Here is a 25,358-nt window from a genome sequence, read left to right on the forward strand (position 1 = left end):
TCTCATCTGTACTGCGCCAGATTCATGACACGTTCTTAAGTCGGGGAGATACTTCACACCTGTGTTCTGAGTTTGGTGAATGCTGAAGTTGGAAGCGCAGGTGTGTGAGGACCAATTATGTCACCGCCTCTTGCGAAAAAAGTGCTGTGCACTTCCAGGCAACCGGAGGAGGAAATAAACGGAAAAACACGAATCCATAAATAATATCCAACAAAACAGCCAACTCAAGGACCCACCTAAACCTTTGGGCATGCGACTTTGCTCTCAATACAAAATGTTTACATAGATATAATCTGTACATTGCAAAATGGTTTTACTTCTCTTCAATAGAGGTCGTAAGAACGAGGCCGAAGCTTGTCCTTATTAAACAACGTTAATACAATGCACATTTGGAGCTATTTGAAAATGGCGGCATTAAAAGGTTTTAGCGGTAATACCTTGGTACTTAACTTGCCATTAATAAAAGTCAAATATTTCTGAATAAACAGGACATCTGTAATTTATTGCTGTTGCTCCGATTTTGAACACATTTGTCACATCATAGTGTTATATCTGCTCTGTGCACAGGTCTGCAAATATTTTCTAAAATCTTTCCTATTCTTCTACTTGTTCAGCAGTCAATATTTTTGGAATCTGGAAAAAAATAACCTACATTTTTTTCTATTTTTCTAAACAATGCTATTCTCAAGAAATCAGTTCAATCTGTTTATGCTTGGTGCCTGTGCCTCCATGCTGCCCAGTATTTTACATTTCCAAACCTCCATTGGTTCGTCAAATGTGCCTCTTCTACTTCCATATTTTGAAAGTTTACACACTTTTTATGGACCTGCCAAACCAGTTCTCTGACCTTTAACCATGTTGTAATGCTCTTTTATAGACTGGTGACTAAGAGCAGTATTTTAATTCACTACAAAGCATGTACTTTGTAGTTTGAAGCTTTACTTAGCTATGCCTTTGGCGCTTGGCTACACTTTCCTCCATATCTGCCAAGAATTCCTCATTCGCTGAGTCATAAACACACTCTGAGTCTCCCAACCTGAGCATGTGATTTGATGTTTTGTTGTGTCTACTTTTGATTTTGATTAGTCACAACCCAATCATTAGGGTGAGCTGCTAAATTAAGTGCTAATTTAGTAGTAAACAGTATTACTAACGCAGTAGTCACCTGTCAGGCCGATTCCCACTATAACAACAACATGATGCATTCCGGCTTTTTCTTTGCACACAACTCCTTACGGGTTGCCCCAGCGGCATCGAAGGATGGCTTAAATGCAGAGAACAAATTTCCCTACGGGGACAATAAAGTTAACAAACAAACAAACAAACAAACATTTACAACAGTTATGTAATGATAATTAATTAATTAATTAATGCTCCTTGTATTCCGGTGCACCATATTTATGAAAATAAACATTATCATTGATAATGCGCCTCATAATCAGGTGCGCCTAATGGTGCGAAAAATACGGTACTTTGCACTATTTCGAGCCTTGACAGCGGTTCATTCATTGTCATTATTCGAGTGTGACTGATGTAAACAACTGATATCTAATATAAATAACTGATACGTGATAATGGAAGCACCTGGTTTGTGCACCATCAGACACGAAATCCGTCAATGATGACCCACCGTACTGGTAGACGGTACAGGCTGCAGAAGGAAAGGAGTCGAAAAAGAAAAATAACAGAACTGTTCAAAAATGTGTAATCTCAAGAAATACAGCTGGAACAATCTGTTTACACACACTTTATAAAAAAGACACATTTGCATTTTTTCTCACTGTCAGGCATGAAACCAGAATAACTTTTTAGGTCAATTACAATTTTTAAAATAATTTCAATTTGTCAAATTCCAGATGAATGAGAGAGAGAATTTTCTACACAATTTTTTATTACTTTTTACAAAACCAAAAGTATACATATATTTCATTAATATTTGGCATTATTGCCTTTAAACTGTATATTTTGGGTCAAACGTTTTGGATTTCCTTCCACAAGCTTCTCACAATAGTTTGCAGGAGTTTTGATCCATTCCTCCAAACAGAACTGCTGTAACTGAGACACATCTGTAGCCGCCTTTCGTACCTATGCCTTTTCAGCTCATACATTTTCAACTGGATTGAGATCAGGACTTTATGATGACCACTTCAAAACACTGACTTTGTTTTCCTTAAGCCACTTTGTAACTAGTTTGTCAGTTTGCTTTGGGTCATCGGCGCCCAAGCTTTAACTTCCTGCTGATGTCTGGAGACGTTTCTCCAATATTTCCACATAGTGTTCTTTCTTCATGACATCATCTATTTTGTGAAGTGCACCAGTCCCTCCCGCAGCAAAACAACCCCACAGCATGATGCTGCCCCCCCACAACCCCCCCGTATTTCACATTTGGGATGGTGAGGAAAAAATGCAAATGTGTCTTTTTATGTAGTGTATGTAAACCATAGATGTAAACATATGGTTCCTGCTGTATGTATAGAATATTCCTTTGACATAGTGAAGCGTAGTGAAGATAGTGGAAGACGCATCTGCAGCGTTTTTGAGGCGCACAAATGTATCTACATACATGCAAAACTACAATGTTATGTTTTTTTTGAAGATCTTTGAAGATTTTGAGATTTTACTGTAGCAAGGTTATATCCTAATAAACATCGAATGGAATGACCCAAAATATAATGATAAAATATAACATCAAATCCTGTCCTTTCCTCAAATATTGTTGTTTAATTAAATACGACAAAGAAGATGAAATCATGACTAAAACAACCCAATAACATTGAACAGAGTCACGTTGTGATTCTATGCCTTTTGTGCACATAAATATTCAAAGGAATGTCTTCTGGGAAAGGCTTGCAGCCACTGAAAACAACACCGACACACTTTTAGGTCCTGAACCACTGATCTATGCCATGCCACATCTTCCATCTTCCATTGTTAATTTTCCGATTGACCCAGACTTCCTTCCCCCGTCCCGTACCTGTTCTCGCCCAGCTCGTGCCCCTGGGCCTTCCTGAAGTAGGGCAGGCAGTGTTGGTAGTCCCAGCCCTCTGCGCCCTCGCGGTGCCAGCGGTTGTAGTCTTCGGCGTGCCCGCGGATGTACACCATGGCGTTGAGAGAGGACGAGCCGCCCCACACACGGCCCCGGGGCCAGTACAGCACCCGGTTGTCCATGTGCGCCTGCGCTTCGGTGTGGTAGTACCAGTTAAACCTGAGGGAGGAAAACAGTATTTCATATATTTCGAATATTTCACATTTTTTAACGCTGACCCCCTACCCCCACCTCAACCCCCCCTATATTTGTCACTTAAAAAAAAAAAGAAACAAAAAAAGTCCCCCCATTTCTTGATGCTGGAGATGAACTCGATACAGTTGGATATCTCCCACACAGCTGCCTCGAGATGATCTTGTCGACTGTACACTGCATTCCAAATTATTATGCAAATTGGATTTTTGTGTCAAAAAGGAAAAAAAAAAAGCAATAATAATGAAACTCATGGATGGTATCGTGTCTTGGGGCTCTATGAATCACTGACATAAATCTCAGAGACCTGGGATTTTTAGTTGTCAGGTTAAGCCCAGTTAAGGGAAAAACTACTGAAAAAGGGTGTTCCACTTGATTAAGCAGATCATCATTTTCAAGCAATAAGGGAAAGAAAAAGGGACTTTCTGCTGATGAAAAGTGTGAAATAGTTGAATGCCTTGGTCTAGGTATGAAAACCTTCAATATTTCATGAAAGATTAAGCTTAATCATCATACAGATAAGAGATTTGTGGATGATTCAGAGCACACTCCGTTTTGTGCCAATAAAGGCACAATATGGACGGTTTCTGCCAGACAAACACATCAGATTATGAGAACAGATACTACAAAGCAGCATACAGGTATTTGAAGCTGCTGGTGCCTCTGGAGTCCCCCGAACATCAAGGTGTAGGACCCTCCAGAGGCTGCAGTTGTGCATAAACCTTCTATCCGGGCCTCCCCTAAATGGTTAATTGAAGCTGATGAACAGAAACGGCTGCAGTGGCTCAGAAATACATGAAGACTCATTTTCAAACAGTCTTGTTCACTGATGAGGCCGTGTAGCCCTGGATGGTCAAATCAATGGAGTAGTGGATAGTTGGTGAATGACCACAATGTCCCAACAAGGCTGTGATGTCATTAAAGAGGTGGCGGAGTCATGTTTTGGGCCAGAATCATGGTGAGAGAGCTGGTCGGCCCCTTTAGGCCCTTTTAGACTCCCTGAAGGTGTGAAAATTACCTTTGAAAAATATGTGGAGTTTCTGACTGACCACTGTCTTCTATGCTACAAAAAGAAGAGCCGTGCTTTCCCTAACAAAATCCTCTTCATGCATGACAACGCACCATGTCCTACTGCAAAGAATACCTCTGCATCACTGGCTGCTATGGGCATAAAAGGAGAGAAACTCATGATGTGGACCCCCTCCTCCCCTGACTTCAACCCTGTTGAGAACCTTTGGAGCCTCAACAAAAAAAAACTTCTATGAAGGTGGGAGGCAGTTTTCATCCAAACGGCAGCTCTGGGAGGCTATTCTAACATCCTGCAAAGAAATCCAAGCAGAAACTGTCCAAAAACTCACAAGTTTAATGGATTTAAGAATTTGGAGCTGCGATCACACAAGGGCTCCTAGGTTAATATATAACTTGACCTGTTAATATTTTTTGATTGAAATAGCTTTTGATTTCAGTAAGTATGACCTCCTAATGCTACAAATACAACAAATGAGCATTTTCAGTTAATTACAAGCTTTAAAATGTATTGAAACGATGAGTTGCACAATAACTTGGAACAGTGGATTTTGAGGTTTTTAGTATATTTATTTTTGAAAAAAATACTGTTATCACTAGGAAATTTTTTCCACCACATTTAAATGATCCTCTACCAGTTAAAGACTTAAAAATTATGCTGACTCTCATTTCAGTTGACAATTTAGAAAATCTTAGAAAAATGTCATTTGCATAATAATTTGGAACGCAGTGTATATTGCTCTACATACTTGTCGTCACAGAGGTTGTAGGTGAGCGCGGCCGGCATGTGGATCTTCCAGGACAGGCGCACGCTGCCCAGGTGCTGGTCTTTGGGCCCCGCCTCCAGCAGCAGCACAGACTCGTGGGCATCCTCACTGAGGCGATTGGCCAGTACGCAGCCCGCCGAGCCCGCCCCCACCACCACATAGCTGTACGAGGGCGTCTGCTCGCCGCTCAAACATCTACGGCGCACCGAGGACGTGGAGCTGGACAGGCTCTGGAGTAGAGGTCCTCCGAAGGTCCTGGCCCGGCCCAGTGAGGCCAGAGACTGCAGCATGTTGAAGGCGAGGTGTCCTCATTCACTGGAAAGCAACACAGAAAAGTGAGTACAAGTACAAATGTAGTAGTACAATTGCGATTTAATATTGATAAACCCTGCAGCCCTAGTACTACATTTCAAAACATCGGAAAGAAATACAAATACATGTACAGACGATAAATACTGAGCCCAAAAATGTCATTTATTGAACAATAAGTCGATATAGTCATTATCGTGACAGCTCTACTGAAAGACCTGAGTGGTTTTGCAATACATTGAGGCTTCTTATTTATTTAATATTTATCAATCATATCTGTTAATAAACTAAAGGAAAAACATCAAATAAGCATCCAAGGACTTTTCTACACTAAATATCCTTGGGTAAAAGACCTGCATTCACATAAACAACTTGCATAACGTGATCTGATCGTTACAACTTATGCATATGTCAGATCATCCATCCATCCATCCATTTTCTAACGCTTTATCCGGGGCCGGGTCGCAGGGGCAGCAATCTCAGCAGAGAAGCCTAGACTTCCACGCACACCTCCTCCAGCTGTTCTGGGGGGACCCCGAGGCGACACCAGGCCAGCTCGGAGACATAGTCCCTCCATGTCCCACTAGGACATGCCTGGAGCATCTCCCAGGAGGCATCCGGAACAGATGCCATAGCCACCTCAGCTGCTCCTTTCGACGTGAAGGAGCAACGACTCTACTCCGAGCTCCTCCCGGGTAACTGAGCTCCTCACCAGATCTCGAAGGGTGCGCCCAGCCACCCTGCGAAGGAAACTCATTTCGGCCGCGATCAGTTATTTTTCAACAGCTTTTCATAAACTGAAATACACTTGGTCGCTCCAGTAGCCACACCATGTAACATTTCACCCAATAAAAAGAATAAAGTGCAAGCATTTATTTCACCATGTTATATTTATATTGTTGAAATATACCTAACGCATTGAGTGCTGCGCTGTTTTGGGGATTTAGCTGTTGAGTGCAACAATCCAGACCATTTTTCATTATATTTGTAGCACGACCAGTGTATTTTATGTTGGAGCTATGGACACATGCTGTGCCTCGTTTGAAAGGTGAGACGTAGTCTAATAGTTTAATTCCTGAGAAATCTAAGCTAAACAGAGGCTAGTTTTTGTCAATATCCCAGATTTTTTCCTGGGAACACTTTCCTTTCTGATTAACTCCTCTCTCCACCGCTGTCCTCTGGCACTAACGTTATGGGAAGAGGCAAATGCCTAAATATTTCCGTTTCAAGTCCATTTTCAATGACAACATTGTTGACACGTTTTGAAACACAGCGTGTTGCCGCAGATCGATCGCTTTTTTTCACGTGTGCATTTATACAGCCTGGTTCTCGGATTGAAGACTTTATCAGGATGTTTCTCAGTCGTCCTTGGACCGATTTTAACAATGTAAAAACTCAGAGAAACTTAAATGTCATGAGAAGCCGCTCTGCTTTGTGAAACGCGCTCCAGAGAACGAGAGAGAAGTGTCGGGTTTACAGCATTTTGCTGCGCAACATCACGACCCCGGACTAAAAAAAAAGAAAAGAAACGCAATAATATATATGAAATGTCCAGATCCTGACTTTTCACAAGTTTTTGATCATCATTTATTTCACTTCTGTTCCTCACAGAGATACCAAAATCACACATAAGGTGCATTAGAGTGTCTTGTTTTTCGTAATAATAATAATAATAAAAAATGTTTTTGGTAATCATTGTGTTAAAAATTATTCTTAAACCTGACTGAAACCTTACTGGGAGCAGGACGTCTCCAGATCGTCTCCATGGAGATGCCGACTAAAGGCAGTCAAACATGAGATAGCTCCTCATCCAAATCAATTCTTTGATTACCCACTGCAAAGCTAACATTTTCTGTATCGAGCTGGTCATTAGGAGCAGGTTTTTTTTATTGCTGGCATCAGTATAATAGTACAAAAATGTCATGCAGTTTGCCTTTAAATTATTTCCTGGTGCACCTAAATGAAAATAGTAATACAACCCAAAATCTTAGTCTGGACCTGTATTGAGCGTCACAAAAATGTAATGGAAAAATGGCTAAACAGGTGTAAATTTAGTCTATCAAATACACTTTAAATGACAAACAAAGCATGAGACACGAGCTGCATAATTCATTAGCTACATTTTTTTACCTCTTAACCCCCGCCTTAACGGAGCGCATTTTCTCCAGTTCAGCTTTACCCAAATCTTAAAGCTTCTCAACTGGAACTTACTGCCGATGCATGAGTTTCCACACACATAGTTCTGGCGGCCATTTTGAACACCAAAGTAGCATCGTGCAGTACTACAACATGAAACAATATCTCTACTCAGGATGAAAATGAAAGACAACTCATTGACAGTGGCATTTTTATGTTCTCGTAATCATTCCTCAAGAGGATAACAGTTAAAACCCCAGAGACACACGTTTATGTGACATAACCAGCAGACGTAACAGCTCTGTCTGTCGAGCTACAGCACAGAGGAAATAGAAAACCTTTCTCTGTGATTTTTACAGTTTGTCATGTCAACAGAGTCTCAGTCTGAGTCAGTGTTTAAACTACTCAAGGCAATAGCATGCTACCGGTTAGCAACTGTCAACCATCGATGATTCAATCAACTGTCAATGGTTCAACAAGAAAAACACACTTGTGGCTCACATCTGTGAACACTGATGAAATACTACAGTAACAGCTCAGCTCTGCCCTCTGTCACATTTTGTAGTCAGGGTTTGGAGTGTGGTTCAAGGCTTTCTCTTGGAGAGGTCGGAGCTGAGCTGTTGAAGCAAAATGCTAACCGGTAGCATGCTAACGTCTTAAAGGAATAGGCCACCGTTTTTATATACTAAGATATGTTCTTACCTCACTTTAGTCGAGTTAATATATCCCCGTCTGGTCATTGTCCGCGCGCTCTGTCACGCAAACGGAGCACATACGCAGCCTCTCCCATATGTGACATAGCTCCGAAAAAGCTCACGATAGAAGCTACCAAGCTCTTCCACGTGTTCCCTATTTAAATAAAGTTACGTGAAGTGTTTTCATGCGAAGTATATTTACACAGAAATGTAACGTGTCGATTTTATAAGCAAATAAAAAGGGGGACTATATTGTGAGGCGTAATGATACGAGGAGTAAAACGTCCGCGCAGTAACTCCTAAAGGTTATTGACGGAAGTGAGCGGGGGGAAGTCTTTAGGAGTTACTACGCGGACGCTGTGCTCCTCGCATCATTACGCCTCACAATATAGTCCCCCTTTTTATTTGCTTATAAAATCGACACGTTACATTTCTGTGTAAATATACTTCGCATGAAAACACTTCACGTAACTTTATTTAAATAGGGAACACGTGGAAGAGCTTGGTAGCTTCTATCGTGAGCTTTTTTGGAGCTATGTGACATGTGGGAGAGGCTGCGTATGTGCTCCGTTTGCGTGACAGAGCGCGCGGACAATGACCAGACGGGGATATATTAACTCGACTAAAGTGAGGTAAGAACATATCTTAGTATATAAAAACGGTGGCCTATTCCTTTAAACACTGACTCCCTGGGTTTTTCACGTATCATCTCTTGGGCCATGTTTTTGGCCACTACAACAAAAGTCACATGGCTGAAAAGCATAGGCCAGTGAAACGCCTCATTTGAAAGCGACAAACTGATCTTTTTCCTTGTGTTATTGCCGTGTAGCTTTTTGTCACTTTGTTTGTCATGTTTTGTTGCCTTTTTGTCACTTTATTGTCACTTCATTGTCGGTCTTTCGTTGCTCGTTTGACAAAAAAGTGACAAACAAACCAACACGGTTTCATCACTTTTTTGTTGCTGTTTTTTTTCCGAGAAGCTTTCCGATTTGGGTCAAACTGGAGAAAATGTGGTTTGTTGAAGTGGGGGAGTTAAGAAGAACAGATCAGCTCAGCTTTGGTTGTCTGGCTTATTAACCCCCCCCCCCCCCCCCCCAGGGAAAATGTTCGCTGCTGAAATCTGACGTTTAGTAGATTGATTTGTGTGAAAAGTCCAATGTTTACCTGCACCAACAAGTCAACGCTGCACGGTTTCTCTTCTAAAAACGGCTTTGTGTCACTGCAGTAACTGATTTCCTCTTGACTTGACTAGTGAAGGGGCGGGCGCAATTCTTGGCAATGCCCCGGTGAATAATTACTGGTAAATGAACACCTCACAGCTCCGTGGACACTTATCTCCTTTCTGTAGTAGAGGCAGAGGGAGACGTGTCTGCTGTAAATTTTGGAGCTGATAACATCGGCAAACTCACAACGGATGACATGTGGTTTTTGGTGACACAGAACCAGCAGGAGAGTTTCACATTTAAGAGGCGGAACAAAATAAAGCAAATCGGTGTTTCTCTAGTTTAGTCCCTGCAATAAAATCATACCTAAATGCTTTGTTTTGTGGCAGAGACAATTTGAGTTACACCATACTGTTGTAAAGCAGATTTAGATCAGGTGGTGACAAAGCTAAATCCTTTCTAACTTGGTGTGAAAGTTTGAGAAACACCTGTAAACCGTGGACCTTTGCCGCTTATTCGGGAACCGTCGGAAAATGCACATGAACGCTCGCTCAGCTGGGGAAAACAACCGCAGAACTCGGATCAGTGATGAACGGCAGACGCCCGTATCGCCAATAAACTGGTGAGCAATTGCAGCAGCCTGTGTGGATCTTTGATGATTTTTGTATAGAGGAAATTATGGCTCAGGGGTTTTTGTTTACAGAAAAATAGCATTTCGTTAGCCTCACAGCATAATTCAGTCATTTGGTATTGTGACAATATCAATAAAGAATTGTGGAATATGATTGACGGAATGATGGCATTATAGAAATTATGCTATGAGGCTAACTGTTTGCAACATCCTCACCACAATATCACAACACAGATCATACCTTGTGAAATATTTGACCTTACAAGTCCCACCAGGCCAAGATCAGCATAAAATCTGAAAAAATAAAAACAGATCTACTAAAAACAGACCCAACACCACAAGACAAAAAAAAGAAATGTGAAAATACTGTTCAGTTCAGGGGAAAATGTTACAAAATAATGCAAAATACTGTTTTTTCCCCCCACAGATTAAGCACTGAATCAACCTGTAAAGCTCAAATCCTGACCAAAAAACAGGTAGTGTTTACTTAACATGAAAAAGAATAAAGCCAAAACTAATCTGTCAGTCTGAGAACCAACCAAAGAGGCCTCTAACATATCAAAAAGATATCAAGACGGCCATCGAACTGGTTCTATTGCGTCCAAATACAAGACTGCAGTTACTGTAACAATCACTACAGGTTTACAACAGTGTAGATGTAGTTTGGACCCGGTCCATTCACAAACCTGCTGTAGTTTGCACCGGGATTATTACTGATCTACAATGCGATTAGTGTTGTTTCAATCAGGATTAGTCACGATTAGTCACGATTAGTCACGATTAGTCATAGTTTATTTTTAGTTCCGACCTTTAAAATATCATTTTATAAGATTTGAAGAGTTAAAGGAATAGGCCATTGTTTTTTTTCACACTGAGAAATGTTCTTACCTGATCTTTGATGAGTTGATGCGTACCTGTCTGGTCTTCACGCGTGCGCTCAGTCACGCAAAAACACCGTGTCAACACTCATGTAACTGCATTTAAATAGGGAAAACGTGGAAGAGCTTGGTCGCTTCTAACTTAACCTCCGCTTGGCCCCATAGAGGAGAGGAGGAGAGGCTAAACGCTAACAATATGTTGGCTGTTTTTTGCGTGACTGAGCGCACACACAAAGACCAGACAGGTACGCATCAACTCATCAAAGATCAGGTACGAACATATCTCAGTGTGGAAAAACTTCAACAGTCTTACCCTCCACTTTGACCAAGCACATTCTCTCCAGTTCGGCTGTACCCAAATCTGAAACCTTCTCGACCCCAGAGCAACACTGTAATGCCTCATTTGAAAACTAAGACTTGCAAAACTGATCGTAACTTTTTTGTTGCGTTGTCACTCCATTTTTGTCACTTATTTGTAGTCTTTTTTTTGTAGTGTTTTTGTTGCTTTTCATCGTCTTTTGTCGTGGTTTCTTTGTCGCTTTTTTGTCACTTATTTGTTTTGTTTTTGTTGCTATTTTGACACTTTTTAGATTTGGGCCAAACTGGAGAAAATGAGCTCGGTTCAGGTGGGAGTTAAGAGGTAATAAACTAATAATAATAATAATACGTTTTATTTGTATGGCGCTTTTCAAGACACTCAAAGACGCTTTACAGGAAACAAGAATAACTGAATAAACTGAACCTTTTTACCGAACGATAAAATAAAATAGCCAAATGTTGTGCATTGTCTCTTTACAGACTTGTCGTACAATCAGCTTTTGTAAACACAATGGTTTATTATTACGGTTTATACATTTTTTAGAACAAAAATCATTTCATTTGTATATTTCAAATGTATATCATCCATTTCTAATATTTTATATTATACATAAATGTGTATTTATTCATTTTATTATCTATTATATATTTTATAATAGTTCAATCTATTGTTACTATTTGAGCAACTGTGACGTCAACTGTGGATCAATAAAGTAGCAGCGTTTGGTGCTTGTGCTTGAAGACCTGGAATAGTACTGGTTTAAAGCTTGTGGAAGTTGTACCTTTCCGCTGCCTGAATGCACCGATGAGAATATATGTGTATAAAGTTCGGGAATGTGACGACATATCGCTAAGCATTATGGGATGAGCAGCAATTGTAAACTAATGGAGATTTTAAAAGTTAAAATACTGGAGTTATGGTTCACATTAAAACACTCGGACACCACAGTGAGTTAGACGTTTTTACCAGCAGTAACTCGGCAGCTAACAGAGCTGTTCCACGGCTATTTTGTCCACTTTTTAGACTGTTTTTAGCTAATGTTAGTCAATGGAAATGTACGCTAACAGCTGCAAAGATGGCAGATCTCCATGGTAACGGTGGAATTTGAGCGTCGTAGCCAAACTCGCGCAAACAAATGTGAGGGAGATAACTTTCTGAACTTTGACCCAGTTCTAGCGGTACTACTTTACAAACGCCATCTTTAGATCAATACCAGCTGTTGTAGGCTCTGTATTTACAACCCCACCGCAGAAAGCTTCATCGAAATAACAGCTTTGCAGGACATTATGAGCTGAATTACTGACACAACCCGCAGTAAGCTAGCGCCGCTGACTTTGTTCAGCAGTAACAGTGGGTTTTAACACCGCTGTAACGTAAATGTTATTACTGCGCTCAGTGCCCGCGCAGGAAAACAAACACGCACAAAGTGACCGCGCCATGTCGTGACGGAGGCGAACTGCGACACAAGCACTTAAAGGCACGTACTCTGAATAAAGCTGCGTTAATGAGTGGGCAAACAAACATACCGTCGTTTCCAGAGAAGTTGTCAGTTTTAGGACCCGAGGTAATCGGGGCGGGCGGAGTCCCCGGAGCGCGTGCGAGGCGGAGTGGGCGGAGCTTAACGGGGGAACACTTTTAACGGGCCGCGGGAACTCTGGGGGTCAGTCTCTCTTCTGCAAAGTGAGAGGCACGCGCAGCCAGCGTCGTGGAGGTCACGAACGTGAGAGTGTAGACTATTTTATTTTACCCCGTCTTTTTCTTCTTCTTTTTTTCATCAAGAAAAGATGGAGATGATCATGATGTGGGGTATTTTCATGATTTTGGCCTCGGGGTCATTGGGAGCACCCTTGCACCCTAATATTGTAAGTTATAATAAGTTTAATTGTTATTTAATTATTTTTACTGCATATATTGGCTTATGAATACAATGATAACCAGTCATCATCATTTTAAATTGGGATTATCAATACAATAACAATTATTTTCATTAGAAAATAAACAAACCTCTTAACCCGGTGTGTTTTCTCCAGTTCAGCTTTACCCAAATGTAAAAAGCCAGTGTAACGCATCATTTAAAAGCTAAGACCTACAAAACTCATCTAAATGGATCTTTTTCCTCGCGTTGTTGTCACTTTTTAGATTTTTTTGCACATTTTCGGCGCTTTTTGTCACTTTTTGTCACTTTTCTGTCATTCTTTCTGTCATTCTTTCTGTCATGCGTTTTCAACACTTTTGGCGCGTTTTAGACCCTTTTCTGTTGCTCTTTTTTTTGGTGCTTTTTTGTCACTTTGGCGTCATTTGCCACTTTTTTGGTCATGTTTTCATAGCTCACCTTTTTGTATCACTTTTTACAAGAAGCTTTTAGATTTGGGTAAAGCCAAACTGGAGAAAACGTGCTCGGTTCAGGCGGGGGTTAAGAGGTCAATAAATTAATCATTATGTTGATTAACTGGGCTTGGAAATTTGCTTTTATCAGCATTCTGCTTTGTTTTGGTCTTTATGAGATGTTGGTTTGAATAGATGTGTTTAGGTTATGCTGTATGACAATAATATATCATTTGTGTAAAGAGAAATGTGCTTTGATGAGTTTTAATCTGAACAGATCTTTAACCTTTTCTGTTTCAGAGTGTGCATTGTGTGCTGACTCTCGGTATGTTCTCAGTCCTCTTCTTCTTTGTTTGGTCTATTTGATCAAAATTATAAATTGCACCAGCATCACTATATTCATACATGTGATGTATTTACACAACCAAAAACTAAACTAAATATCTAATTATAATCTACATTGTTTAGCTTGTTTCATCACTTTTCTGACATCAGGTCACTTTGCTTGTAATCTGAAAATTAAACTACACGGCGAGCGCACATCTCTATTCTCTACCACATCCTGCCACGTACTATCACAGAGCTTGTTTTTCACTTGTGACATTTGTTTTGTTTTGTTGTTTTAGAGATCTCCTTTCCCCAGGAGTGGGGCCCGACGCCGTTGGCAGATCTGAAGGCCAGTGTGAGTCTGGAAGGCGGACTGAACATGTTAGACGTGAGATGGGCAATCGCTGTAGACAGTAAGACGTATTTTCAGATGACGATTTCAAGACAATGTTTATTTTTATTGATTACAGTGAATCTGAAATAGTTTTGATTGAAAACAGTAGTGATTTGGCGGATTGGGAACCTCTGTTTTAGAATACTGTGGTTCTCAAACTTTTCACGCCAAGTGCCACCTGATCAAACCTTTATCTCTGAAGGACTGTCTCTGAGGTGGGGGTCGCGAGTCGCAAATTTATATGACAATGACTTTGATGCATTTTTTAATTGAAAACATTATATTTTAGAGAAATTTAGCCAAATATCGAAAATGTAGTATCCAAACAAGAATGTTTTGGTTCTGAAATCATTCCAAAAGCTAATAAAGTTCAACAGTGAGGGGGATGGTCGTGGGTTGTAAAGGTTGGAGTCCCATGCCATAGACGACATCAACAATCATGATATGGCAAAGCCTGCACAAAAGAGTCCCGTCTCTTTTGACTTGCTGCTGACATTAGCACAGGCAACTCGTCCTGACCACCGGCCTGAACACTGTCACTGTCTGCGGTTGACTGATTTTTCTTGTCTCCTCATAGGTACGATACAAAACGTCAAGGGCATTGAAATCGATACTTCACAAGAAACATTTAAATGTGAATATATTCCATCTTTAGCAGAGGCTTTCCCCGGAGGCCTCATCCCAGGAAAGGAACAGGTAAAAAAAAAAATGCATCAATGCGCACCCCTTCTGTCTCCCTATCAGCGATCTCTTGTCAACGCTTTTGGCTCTTTTAAATCGCGCTGCAATCAGATACTACCGCTCTGAGCAGCGGCTCATGCAGCACGAGCCGACAGCACAGCCATGTCGCACACACGCACACACACACACACACACACACAATCGTGTAATGCTATCTTAGTGAAGACACTCATAGACATAACGTATTACCCAGACCCTGACCCCTAACCCTGAACCTAACCTTAATCCTAACCCTAATCTTAACCCAATTCTAACCCTAAAACCCATTCTTGACCCTCAAACAGTTCTTCAAAGAAGTGAGAACCACCCAAAATGTCCTCACTTTCCAAAAATGTCCTCACTCTGTTGGTAAAAACTCAAACTGGACCTCACAATGTCGTAATTACAAGACCACACACACACACACACACACACACACACACACACACACACACACACACACACACACACACACACTCACTTATACAGCTCACAGTCACTACAAGGTCAAATACTCACTAATATCAACTTTTGTTTTCCACATAAAAAGTTGCATAATGCACCTCTAACCCCCTCCTTAACCAAGTGCATTTTCTCCAGTTTGGCATCGCCCCAAATCTGAAAGCTTCTTGAGTGGAGAACTTTTTGTTGTGTTGTCTTTGCTTATCTGTCATGTTTTTGTGACTTTTTTTTATTGTGTTATTGCTTTTCCGGCATGTTTTGTCACATACTCCTCTGTTGGGTTTTCGTTGCTATTTTATTGTGTTTTCATTTCTTTTTGTTGCTTTTTTGATGCTATTTTGTTGCTTTTTTTTTTTTATCACATTTTTCTTTACAGTCAGTGTAATGCCCCATTTGAAAGCTAAGAGCTTGTAGTTTCTGAAAATGAGAATCTACAAGGCCAACTTGCAGGTGGTTGATGGCAGGTAACTGGTTCATTGTGTTGGTTGAGGCCCAAACTCATTTTCCGAGCTTTTTCAGGGAGTGTGCTAACGTAACAGTAGCTAGCTGCTAACTGACTTTCTATAAATGGGCTTTAGAAAAAAATGCACAGCGCTCAATGGTCTTTTTCCCAATTTTATTCCACTACAAGGAAAGATTCCGGGATATTAGTAAAGAATATCTAGACCTGGTTTAATTTGATTAACATTTTCACTAAATATATTTTAGTCAACAAAATGAACAGGATGAAAAACTCTTAAGTCAGAGCCCTGGGGACATTTTGGCTCTTTATACACATTTGTCCTTCATGTTGAACACATCTGTCCTTCATGTTGAACACATCTGTCATTCATGTTGCACAAACTGAGCATGTCTTCATTTGCATACTGCACTTATGTGTTTCTGTGTCTCATATCTGTTCTATCAGTTGAGGAAAACCCCTAAATCTGTTGTTGTTTCTGCAGATTTGGTTCAACTACAGAATCAACGTGTTCCCTGCTAGTTATTACCTCGTCCAAGCCTGCAACCTCCCCCAGACCCCGACTGAAAATGGATCGCCTTTTAAATATCAAATGGTTAGGCCACCGATCCGGACTACAGGTACAACAACAGCCGCCGTAAATGGTAAATGAGGGGAGTCATCACTGAATGACACTCTTTTTTCTGATGCAGGAAATAACTCCCAGTCTTTAATTCAGCAGATTCTATGATTAAACCAAAGAAAGTAACAATATATCTCAAAGCCAATCTCACATTATGGCAGAAATGCATCTTTTTCCTCAGCAAAACACGTGGCGCACTCAAATTTGCTTGAAGGGAAATGCACAGATTGTACGGGATGATAATTAAAGCCACAAAGCGGAACTTCCCAAATTTGACGTCTCTATGTCACAACAGCCTCCCCTGCAGCCTCCTCTCACAAGATAGTCATTTCCAATCTGGATTTCTTGTTAAAGTGATGGTCTGTGAGTTTAAATGTTTTACAAATGTAACAGATTGTGTCAGCTGGACTGCCTGGGTTTGAAATCTGAGGTGACACAAGTAATATTAAAGAAAGCCCCTCCCTCTGCTGATTTCAGCAACTAATCAGAATCAGAAAGACGAGCTTTTCCTGTGAACCGGCGTGTCACGTCCAATCAGGAGGGAGGAGGGAGATCTTGATAATTCTGTTCCTGCTCACCTCATTTTGCAAACTCGGAGTGGCTTTCTGGTGAAAGTGGGGAGGAATTTGATTGTTTACTTTCAGATTTCACTTTATCTCCTCACTTTGCAAACTTACCGCCCATCACTTTAAATGTAATGTTTTCGCACACACGGTGAGCTGCCATGGACTGACTGTGCATTTCTCTGATCTGCTTATCCAACTGCATGTACTTGAGTATCTTTTCAGAGAAATTGTACTTCTAATAGTAGCTTTATCATAGAGTGCTGTTTACTTCTACTTGAGTGAAATTACAATGAAGTATCTGTACTCTTACTCCGAAGTAAAAATATCTATTTTTTCCACTGATTAAGTATTTAAGTGGCAAATGCTTCATTTCGATCTGTTAAATAGGTGTAGATCGTCTCCTTGTTCTTCAGAATAATTTCGTTTTTTCTGTATTTGACATTTTCTTTGAATGTTCTTTGCAAATATCACGATTTCCCCAGGATTTGATGTTTTGTTTCACACGATTCATGACATCATTGAAAATAAGTCAGACTTTTTCGCTCAAACTCAGTTTTAGTTTCTCAAGCAACGTTTTCTCCAAGTACTTTTTTCCCTCTGTTCAAACTGTTTCAGTGGGAGTTTCAGTGATTTTAGTCTTCTTTCTCTTAAACAAGCACATTTAAAACACCTTACATACTTGCCCTGCCTTTAAACCTCATGTTTACCTATATATGGGATACAAAGGAGAAGGGTTTTACTAATGGCACAAAAAAAAACCACATCAATAAGTCTGTTTCATTATGATTGGGAAAAGCGTGTCGTGTAATGCAGCGCAGCGCCCTCCAGTGACGTCACATGAGAACTACAAGCTCTCAGAACTATTGCACTAACAATAATAAACAGTTTTAACTCTTTAAGTTTCCTAACATTTATCGGGGACACATCCTGCATAATCCAGGCTTTAACACATTATTTTGTACCTCTGCAGTGATATTTGACATTTTAGGATTTGTGGAAAATATATTTGTAAAGAAAAGGCTGGGTTTGGGGAAGCCAGGCTGGCCGGGGTTTTTAAATTGTGCAGGAGCGCCCTCTGCAGGCAGAGATGGTTAGAGTAGCCAAGATATTTACTCAAGAGCAAAAAAGAGAATATGTGACATCAGTACAGTGAGTGCTGAGAAATTGTTTTGACAAATGACAAATGATGAGATAACAAAACATGAAATAATGTGGAAATTGTTATGTTTTTTGAAAATAGCAAAACACAAAATACATCTATTTTAATTGTCAATATTTAGATTTGCTACTAAAGAAGAACTACTCACAGTTGCAAGACTTTACTCGAACGAAATTAAAAAGCAGCTTATAATGATGATGAGCAGAGTACATGATGAATATGTTTGAACAGCATCATATAAATTCAGCGTATCATAACAAGCCCCAGTCCTGCTGTACGTGAATGTTTTGTATTCATTGTCTCATTTTGTGGCCTTTCTGTTTGTTACATTTCTGTGTATTATTCTGCAACAATGATATGTTTGATTCTTGTATCTTTATTTATTTGTTTTTTATTTGTTTGCTTTTTGTTGTTGTTGTTCTTTCTTTCTCTATTGTTTCATATTCAAAAGTAAATTGTATATTGGAGCAAAAGTGTCAAACTGCGGCCGAATTTGTTTTAGTTTTTGTATGCCGTAAAAAATACTTGAGCAATGTCACTGAGTAGGTTCTGTCTCTAAGAAAAACATGTACTTCGTAAGAAATGTACATTTAATGACAGTTTAAATCCAATTTAATGCTTAAAGTGCATATGGTCGGTTTTAATGCTTTTTGAAATATGGCTTATTTAAAAGGTTGCATAATTGCCATTTTATTTCACGGCAACAGTTGTTTGCCCTCGTCTATGTCACTTCCTGTTAGTGTCCAATAAGGAAGTGAAACTATAAACATCACAGAAACGCTCCGAAAATTATTTTGCATAATAAATAGTAATTGTTTCTTATGTAGTTGTTTCAGACTTTAAAAAAAATAGTAAATAGAACCAAATTTTAAAGAAATTTGGTTTTAAAGAAGTGTAAATCAGGACGACCTCAGTGATGGCTTTTAAGGCGAGACACTGCAGTTATATATTAGTTACAAAGGCTATACAGAGGGGGGTTTGGATAAGTTGCTAAAAAAAATGTAATTTCACAAAAACACTCAGAGTTTTTGAGTTTTGAAATTCAAAACTCAAAAACTCACTACAAAAAGTAAATATCAAGCATTGGCTTAAATGACTTGACTTGAGGAAATGTATCTTGTTTTGAGCGGTTTTCACTCATTTAGACACTTTTCCTGATCGGACCAATTTTACTTTGCTTGTTTGAGGACATTTCAGACCAGTTCTAGGGTTAATCTCGCTTGAAATAAGAAAGTCAAATTGCCAATGAGATAAGACCAATTTTCTTACCCCATTGGCAAAGAAAATGACCTGAAATAAGGACGAAATGTATCGAAACGAGTCAGAAACATCTCGGAAACAAATGAAATAATCTAGGACAAATGCCCAAGAACTTCTTAACTAGTCAAAACAACTAAAATTTGGATTATTATGCTCAAATTGAGATGATTATACTGATCTAGTTAAATACTTTTTGCAGTGCTCTGGATATTTGGGGGAAAAAAAATGTTCAAAATATTTTTTTTAAATATTTTTTTAGTCCAAGACTGGAAAGTGTGTCGTCTGCCCAACATTTCTTCATTAAAATTCCTGTTGCACTGAAATAAAATGATAATTGTGACTTACGACCGATTTTGTCCATCTAAATAAGTCATATACACAAAAGCATTAAAAACTGTCATATGCACTTTAAGAACTTGAATGGATATTGTGTTCCCTAATATTGCAATGACAGTAACTTTGCAAACTTTTTTTGAATTTTGAAACACTTCTTTCTTTTTCAGCTCCCCGGGTCACCCCTAAAGGTCATTTACCCCTGAACACGATAACATGATTTCACCAAATTTTCTCATTTCCCTGTGCAGCCTTTGTGACTGAATGTTTTGTTGTGTTCACACAGTTGATACGGCGCCTTACATCACGACTCCAGGTAATGAGCAGAACACATCACCTTCAGTAATAAAACAGTCATCGCAACTATAAAAGCCAAGTTGATGTGTGTAGTTTTTCTTTGACTTGCCTTTATAGCTCCTCCTCCTGTCCCGGTGCCTGTCGGGTTGATCGTCGGTCTCATGGTCGCCGGTCTCGCGCTTCTGCTTTTTGGCCTCGTCACATGTAACTACTGCTGCACGCTCCATCACAAAGCATCTCCACACTACTTCATAAAATGATGATGCCCACTGAAGTTGTTATCTGTTGCTCAGTGCATTTCCTAAAGGGCTCTTGTCCCCCACAGATCGAATGGTCAGTGCCCGTCTGGCTGCGGGTTTCCAGAAGGTGGCCATGGGTCCCAAAGTGCCCGTGTTGGTGGTGTACCCGGCGGGGGGCGCAGAGTTCCAGGGCGCGGTGGTGGCTCTGGCCGAGTTCCTCCAGCAGCACGGGGGATGCAGTGTGGAGGTCGACATGTGGCAGCAGGGCAGCGTGGCCAAGCTGGGCCCCATGCGCTGGCTCCTGGAGCAGGTCCAGACGGCACACAGGGTCATCATCGTGGCTCCGCAGGTGAGGCCGCTCACGAACGCCAATCAGCGAAGAGCAGGGCTATTCAATTGCTCATCTCCAGAGTACGCGTTAAATCACTTCACTGCAAAAAGTAATTTACTAGATTAGTTTAGATGTCTCAATTTGAGCATAATAATCCAATTTTTAGTTATTTTGACTAGTTGAGATTTAGTTGGGCATTTTATCTAGATTATTTCACTTGTTCTGAGATGTTTCTGACTCATTTCAATATATTTCGCCGTTTTTTCAAGAACGTTTCTCTGCCAATGGGGCAAGAAAAATGGTCTTGTCCCATTGGCAGTTCTACTTTCTTATTTCAAGTGAAATTTACCATAGAACCTGTCTGAAATGATATCAAACTCGCAAAATAATCTTGGTCAGATCAGGAAAAAGGTCTGAATGAGTGAAAACCCCTCAAAGCAAGACGCATTTCCTCAATTTAAGTCATTTAAGCCAATACATGATATTAAGTTTTTGTAGTGTGAGCCTGAAACGAGTGTGGACGGCCGCAGGTTGGGACAGACATCAGTCAACCATTATTGACACTATTGGGCTAATGCTAAATTAGTGCTAACGTCCACAGAAGCTTGTGCTAAATCCTCTCACTGAATAGGGTCTGCACTTGGCTGCTAAAACATCTTATTTAGCCATGTGAGCTGGGTTGACTCCATTCTACCCGAGTCTGACTCTGCTCTAAAGGCCACATGTTTGCATTACAAAGATAAGTCTTTCCTAACAATAATGATATTTCAGCAGGTGCAGACCCGCCTCAGTGAGTGTTTTATAAGCTGTTGTGCACATTAGGGTGGCTCACAAAATTGACTTTGGTCAAGTTTTGTTAGATCGCTTTTTCCCCCCGTTTCAATTGGTATTCTCAGCATCTGTACCAAAACTGTAGTCAATTGCTGCACATTTTTTACACTTGTTAATGTGTTGATCATTACTGTATAAACTAGTGGTGAGCCGTTATCGGCGTTAACGTGCTGTGTGTTAGAGTAATATTTGACCTGTGCTTTTACTAAAGTCATGAAATCTAAAACGTCCTTAAATGCTTGTTTGTTTGTTTTTCACAGCCATCTTCTCAGCGCTCACCCCAGAAGCCGCCCTTCCCTGGAGTGAGCGGCCCCCCCGCGGCGGCTCAGGACCTGTACCTGTTGGCTCTGAACCTCGTGGCCGCGCGGGCTGTGAACGGTGCACAGCTGGCTAAGTTCTGGGTGGTCCGTTTCGGAGCGACCGGTCCGTTGACCTCTGAGCTGCAGGCCTGTCGGACATTTACCCTGATGAAAGACCTGAACAAGCTGTGCAGAGGCCTCCGAAGACAGAGATACACAAAGATAGCCGACCTCCTGACGTGGCGTGCCGACTGCTGCGGCAGAAATGACTCGGAGAAGCTAAGGGCGGCCATCCAAGCCTTACACGGACTCCCAACTCATGACGGAGCTGCACCATAGCACAGTCCAACTGTACTGTTAGAACACAGGACTTTTTATTCATATTATTTTGTAACAGTACCGGTCTATCTTACTTGAGATAGACCGGTTACTTTTAATTGATGTGCATTTATTTGAACAGGAACAGTGCACAACAATACATCGACCAAGACAAAGTCAGGAAAAATGTCTGTTGAACATTAGCAGTTACACATGGATAAATGGTTAAAGGGGGGGTATTATGCAAAATCGACTTTTTCAAGCTTTACATCATGTTATGAAGTCATTCCCTCATTAAAAACATGCCTGAAGTGTTGCCTTGGCACATTCACGTATTTTCGAGTAATCTGTAAAAACTCTGATGGCGGCCATTTTAGGGATAAAACGCCTGATTCCTTCAGGAAACGCCTTCGACCTCCAGGATACGCCTCCAACCTTTCGTCACCAGCCGACTAACCAACCACTGCTCCTCAGCAGAACCCCCTCCCGCAGTGTATAGCCCTAAGATGTAAACAGAGTCATCATGGAGGATTAGCTTCATGTGTTGTGAACCGGAGCCACAGTAGACTTTTACAAAGACACACATCAGTGTTTCTGTTACCTAAACACCCAGGATTAAAACCGGTGACGAGAACACTTATTTCAGTGTCTGGTTCTGCGCTGGGCCTTGATGATGCACAGAGCCTCCGGAGAAAGCTAATGCTAAGCTAAACCTCGAGTCATCTCGTAAAAACGAGAAATATGCACACATAAAGTCAATAAAACCACCACACACATAAAGAACCGTTTAACAATGATCACACACGGAGCCTGGCTTGTTGATTTGGAAGTTTATTGCTCACATTTCATCCACAATGGGTCATAGCCGAGTGGTTTTCTCCTGGAGCTAACAAGCTAGCCGCGACAAGCTAACGGGAAAATTCACTGAATACAAGCAGCATATTATGCATTGAAAACGTCACTGAAACAGGCAACTGCTTGAAGCAGCCTTTATGATGATGACACACGGAGCCTGGCTTGTTGATTGTGTAGTTTATTGCTCACATTTCATATACAGTGAGTCGTAGCCGAGTGGTTTTCTCCCGGAGCTAAGGCACTATTAGCCGCGACAAGCTAACAACCTTCACCTTCACAACATTCATTGAAAACAGGCAGCATATTATGCACAAATAACGTCAATAAAGCAGGCAACTACTTGAAGCAGCCTTTACGATGATCACACAATGAGCCTGGCTTTACACATTTGTGGTTTATTACAGACTTTTCATCAACAATGAGCTGTAGTCGATTATAACAAGCTAACGAGTAACCTCGAAAAACCATTGTCCACCTGCACAGATAATGTCCTTCTTTTGAATCGTATGGGCTCCTGCAGATCCTGGGGTCCTCCATGGGGGTATAGTTAGAGATCCATAGGGCATGGCAGATGCAAAGAGATAGCCTCCAAACAGCAGTTATTTTTCAGGCAAGAGCCCCTTCCAAGCGTCCGGTGTGGAAGGTTCGTCTCCAAATAATATCCTGTGTGGCCATTGTTCACAAAGTGATAAACAGTAGCTCCTTTCCAACAATAAAAATTAAAATGCACCGATCGTAGTTTCAATACTGTTGAGACAACGAGCGCAGTGTTGTTGTGATGCCACAGACAGCGTGTGGAGGGGGCGTGTCGGAAAGGGTCAGAGGTTCTTAAAGAGACAGGGGCCTATTTCAAGTCATTTGCTACCGCCATTTTGAAAGAGCAATTTTATACAAGGCAGTTATTCTAATTTACTGCATTTACAGACCAACAGAAGGTTTCGTCATCATTGTAGTGTGCTATAGACTGGTGCTATGTGGCTGAAAAAAGCATAATACCCCCTCTTTAAGATAAGTCAATCAATCAATCAAAGTTTATTTATATAGCACTTTACAGCAACACCAGGAGGACCAAAGTGCTTCACAGAAAGATTTTAAAAACACCAAATAATTACAACCTAGACACAATTCACTGTGCTCTAAGTATTAAAAGCAAGTTTGAAAAGATGAGTCTTTAATCTTGATTTAAAAAGGGACAGCTCTGTGAGAACACGCAGACTGAGGGGCCTGGACTGAATCTGAGGAACATCCTTGGAGCCAAAAAGATTTTGTTTCGTTGAGGTGGAGGAAGTTCTGCGCGAGCCATTGTTTAATGTCCGAAAGGCAGCTATGGAGTGATTCGAGAGCAGAGGCAGTGTTGGGGAGCACCGGTAAATAGACCTGGACATCGTCGGCATAAAGATGGAATGATAAATTATGTCTGGCAATGATGGACCCGAGCGGCAGCATGTAAAGTGAGAACAGGACCGGACCAAGGATGGAACCCTGTGGCACCCCAGATGACAGCGGGGTAGAGGAGGAACAATAGTCATCGATCATAACAGCGAAGCTCCGGTCAGTCAGGTAAGACCTGAACCACTGCAGGACCGTGCCCTGATCACCAACATGCTCCGCCAGCCGGGAGAGGAGAACTGCGTGGTCCACGGTGTCAAACGCCGCAGTCAGGTCCAGCATTATTAAAAGCACTGGCTGCTTGGAATCCAAAGCAGAATGTCGTTTTGCACTTTAAGAAGAGCGGACTCCGTGCTGTGACGTGATCTGAAGCCAGATTGAAATTTCTCTAGAATAGAATTAATTTCCAAAAAAGACTGCAACTGAATGAAGATTAGTTTCTCTAAAACCTTGGACAAAAATGGCAGGTGAGATAAGTAACCAGATTAATTTAGATCGTAGTCTAGTTTGATGGTGTTTTCTTTTGAAATATCTCCAGTACTCCACACTGAAGTGAACTCATCAGCCCATAAGGAGCTAAGAACAATCCCACAATCCACTGCTGCCTCCTGAAGGTTTCCAAACATGACCTTTGACCTAAATATATGAAAGTATAAAGCAGCTCATGAAGCGCTAGAGCCACAGCAGCATCTGAATGTTTATCAGTTTATATTAGGAAATCTATGAACTTATGACACATTACAAACTTTTGTTTTACTTTTTATAAAGACAAAACTTAAAATACGTGGATCATTTGCATAAGATCCACTGATGCAGCTGCCTGCAGTGAACCAAAGGACAGGGTTTGGTGAATATCAGTGATTTTTGGACTCTTTCTCCACAGTACATTATATAAATAAATTACAAATCAGATATACTATTAAGACATTTTACACTTTTTTTTCTTCATTTGGCCAACGTGCGCATGAGCAGCTGAGATCAGCGGCTCTGTGTCTTGGCCAGATCTTGC

At 40.8% G+C, this 25,358-nt stretch overlaps 2 protein-coding genes across 2 annotated transcripts in view; one reads left to right on the plus strand and one right to left on the minus strand.

Annotated features, from left to right (window-relative positions):
• The window catches only part of chdh (choline dehydrogenase), a 27,353-nt gene extending 14,597 nt beyond the window's left edge, over positions 1-12,756 (minus strand). The window contains exons 1-3 of the mRNA XM_079558027.1: positions 12,689-12,756; positions 5,014-5,346; positions 2,975-3,205 (exon numbers count right to left, since the gene is read on the minus strand). Coding sequence (XP_079414153.1) covers positions 2,975-3,205; positions 5,014-5,321 — 539 coding nt within the window. The 5' untranslated portion in view covers positions 5,322-5,346; positions 12,689-12,756. The remainder of the gene's footprint in view (positions 1-2,974; positions 3,206-5,013; positions 5,347-12,688) is intronic.
• il17rb (interleukin 17 receptor B) lies at positions 12,238-22,172 on the plus strand (the record flags this gene model as incomplete). Its single annotated transcript, XM_079559032.1, has 8 exons — positions 12,238-12,253; positions 14,114-14,227; positions 14,786-14,904; positions 16,335-16,470; positions 20,077-20,106; positions 20,205-20,291; positions 20,413-20,675; positions 21,749-22,172. The coding sequence occupies 8 exons, from the start codon at positions 12,238-12,240 to the stop codon at positions 22,124-22,126; spliced, it is 1,143 nt and encodes a 380-aa protein (XP_079415158.1). The 3' UTR covers positions 22,127-22,172.
• Positions 22,173-25,358: the final 3,186 nt, after the last annotated feature.

The sequence above is a fragment of the Gobius niger genome (assembly GCF_951799975.1).
Source record: "Gobius niger genome assembly, chromosome: 6".
Lineage (NCBI taxonomy): Eukaryota > Metazoa > Chordata > Actinopteri > Gobiiformes > Gobiidae > Gobius > Gobius niger.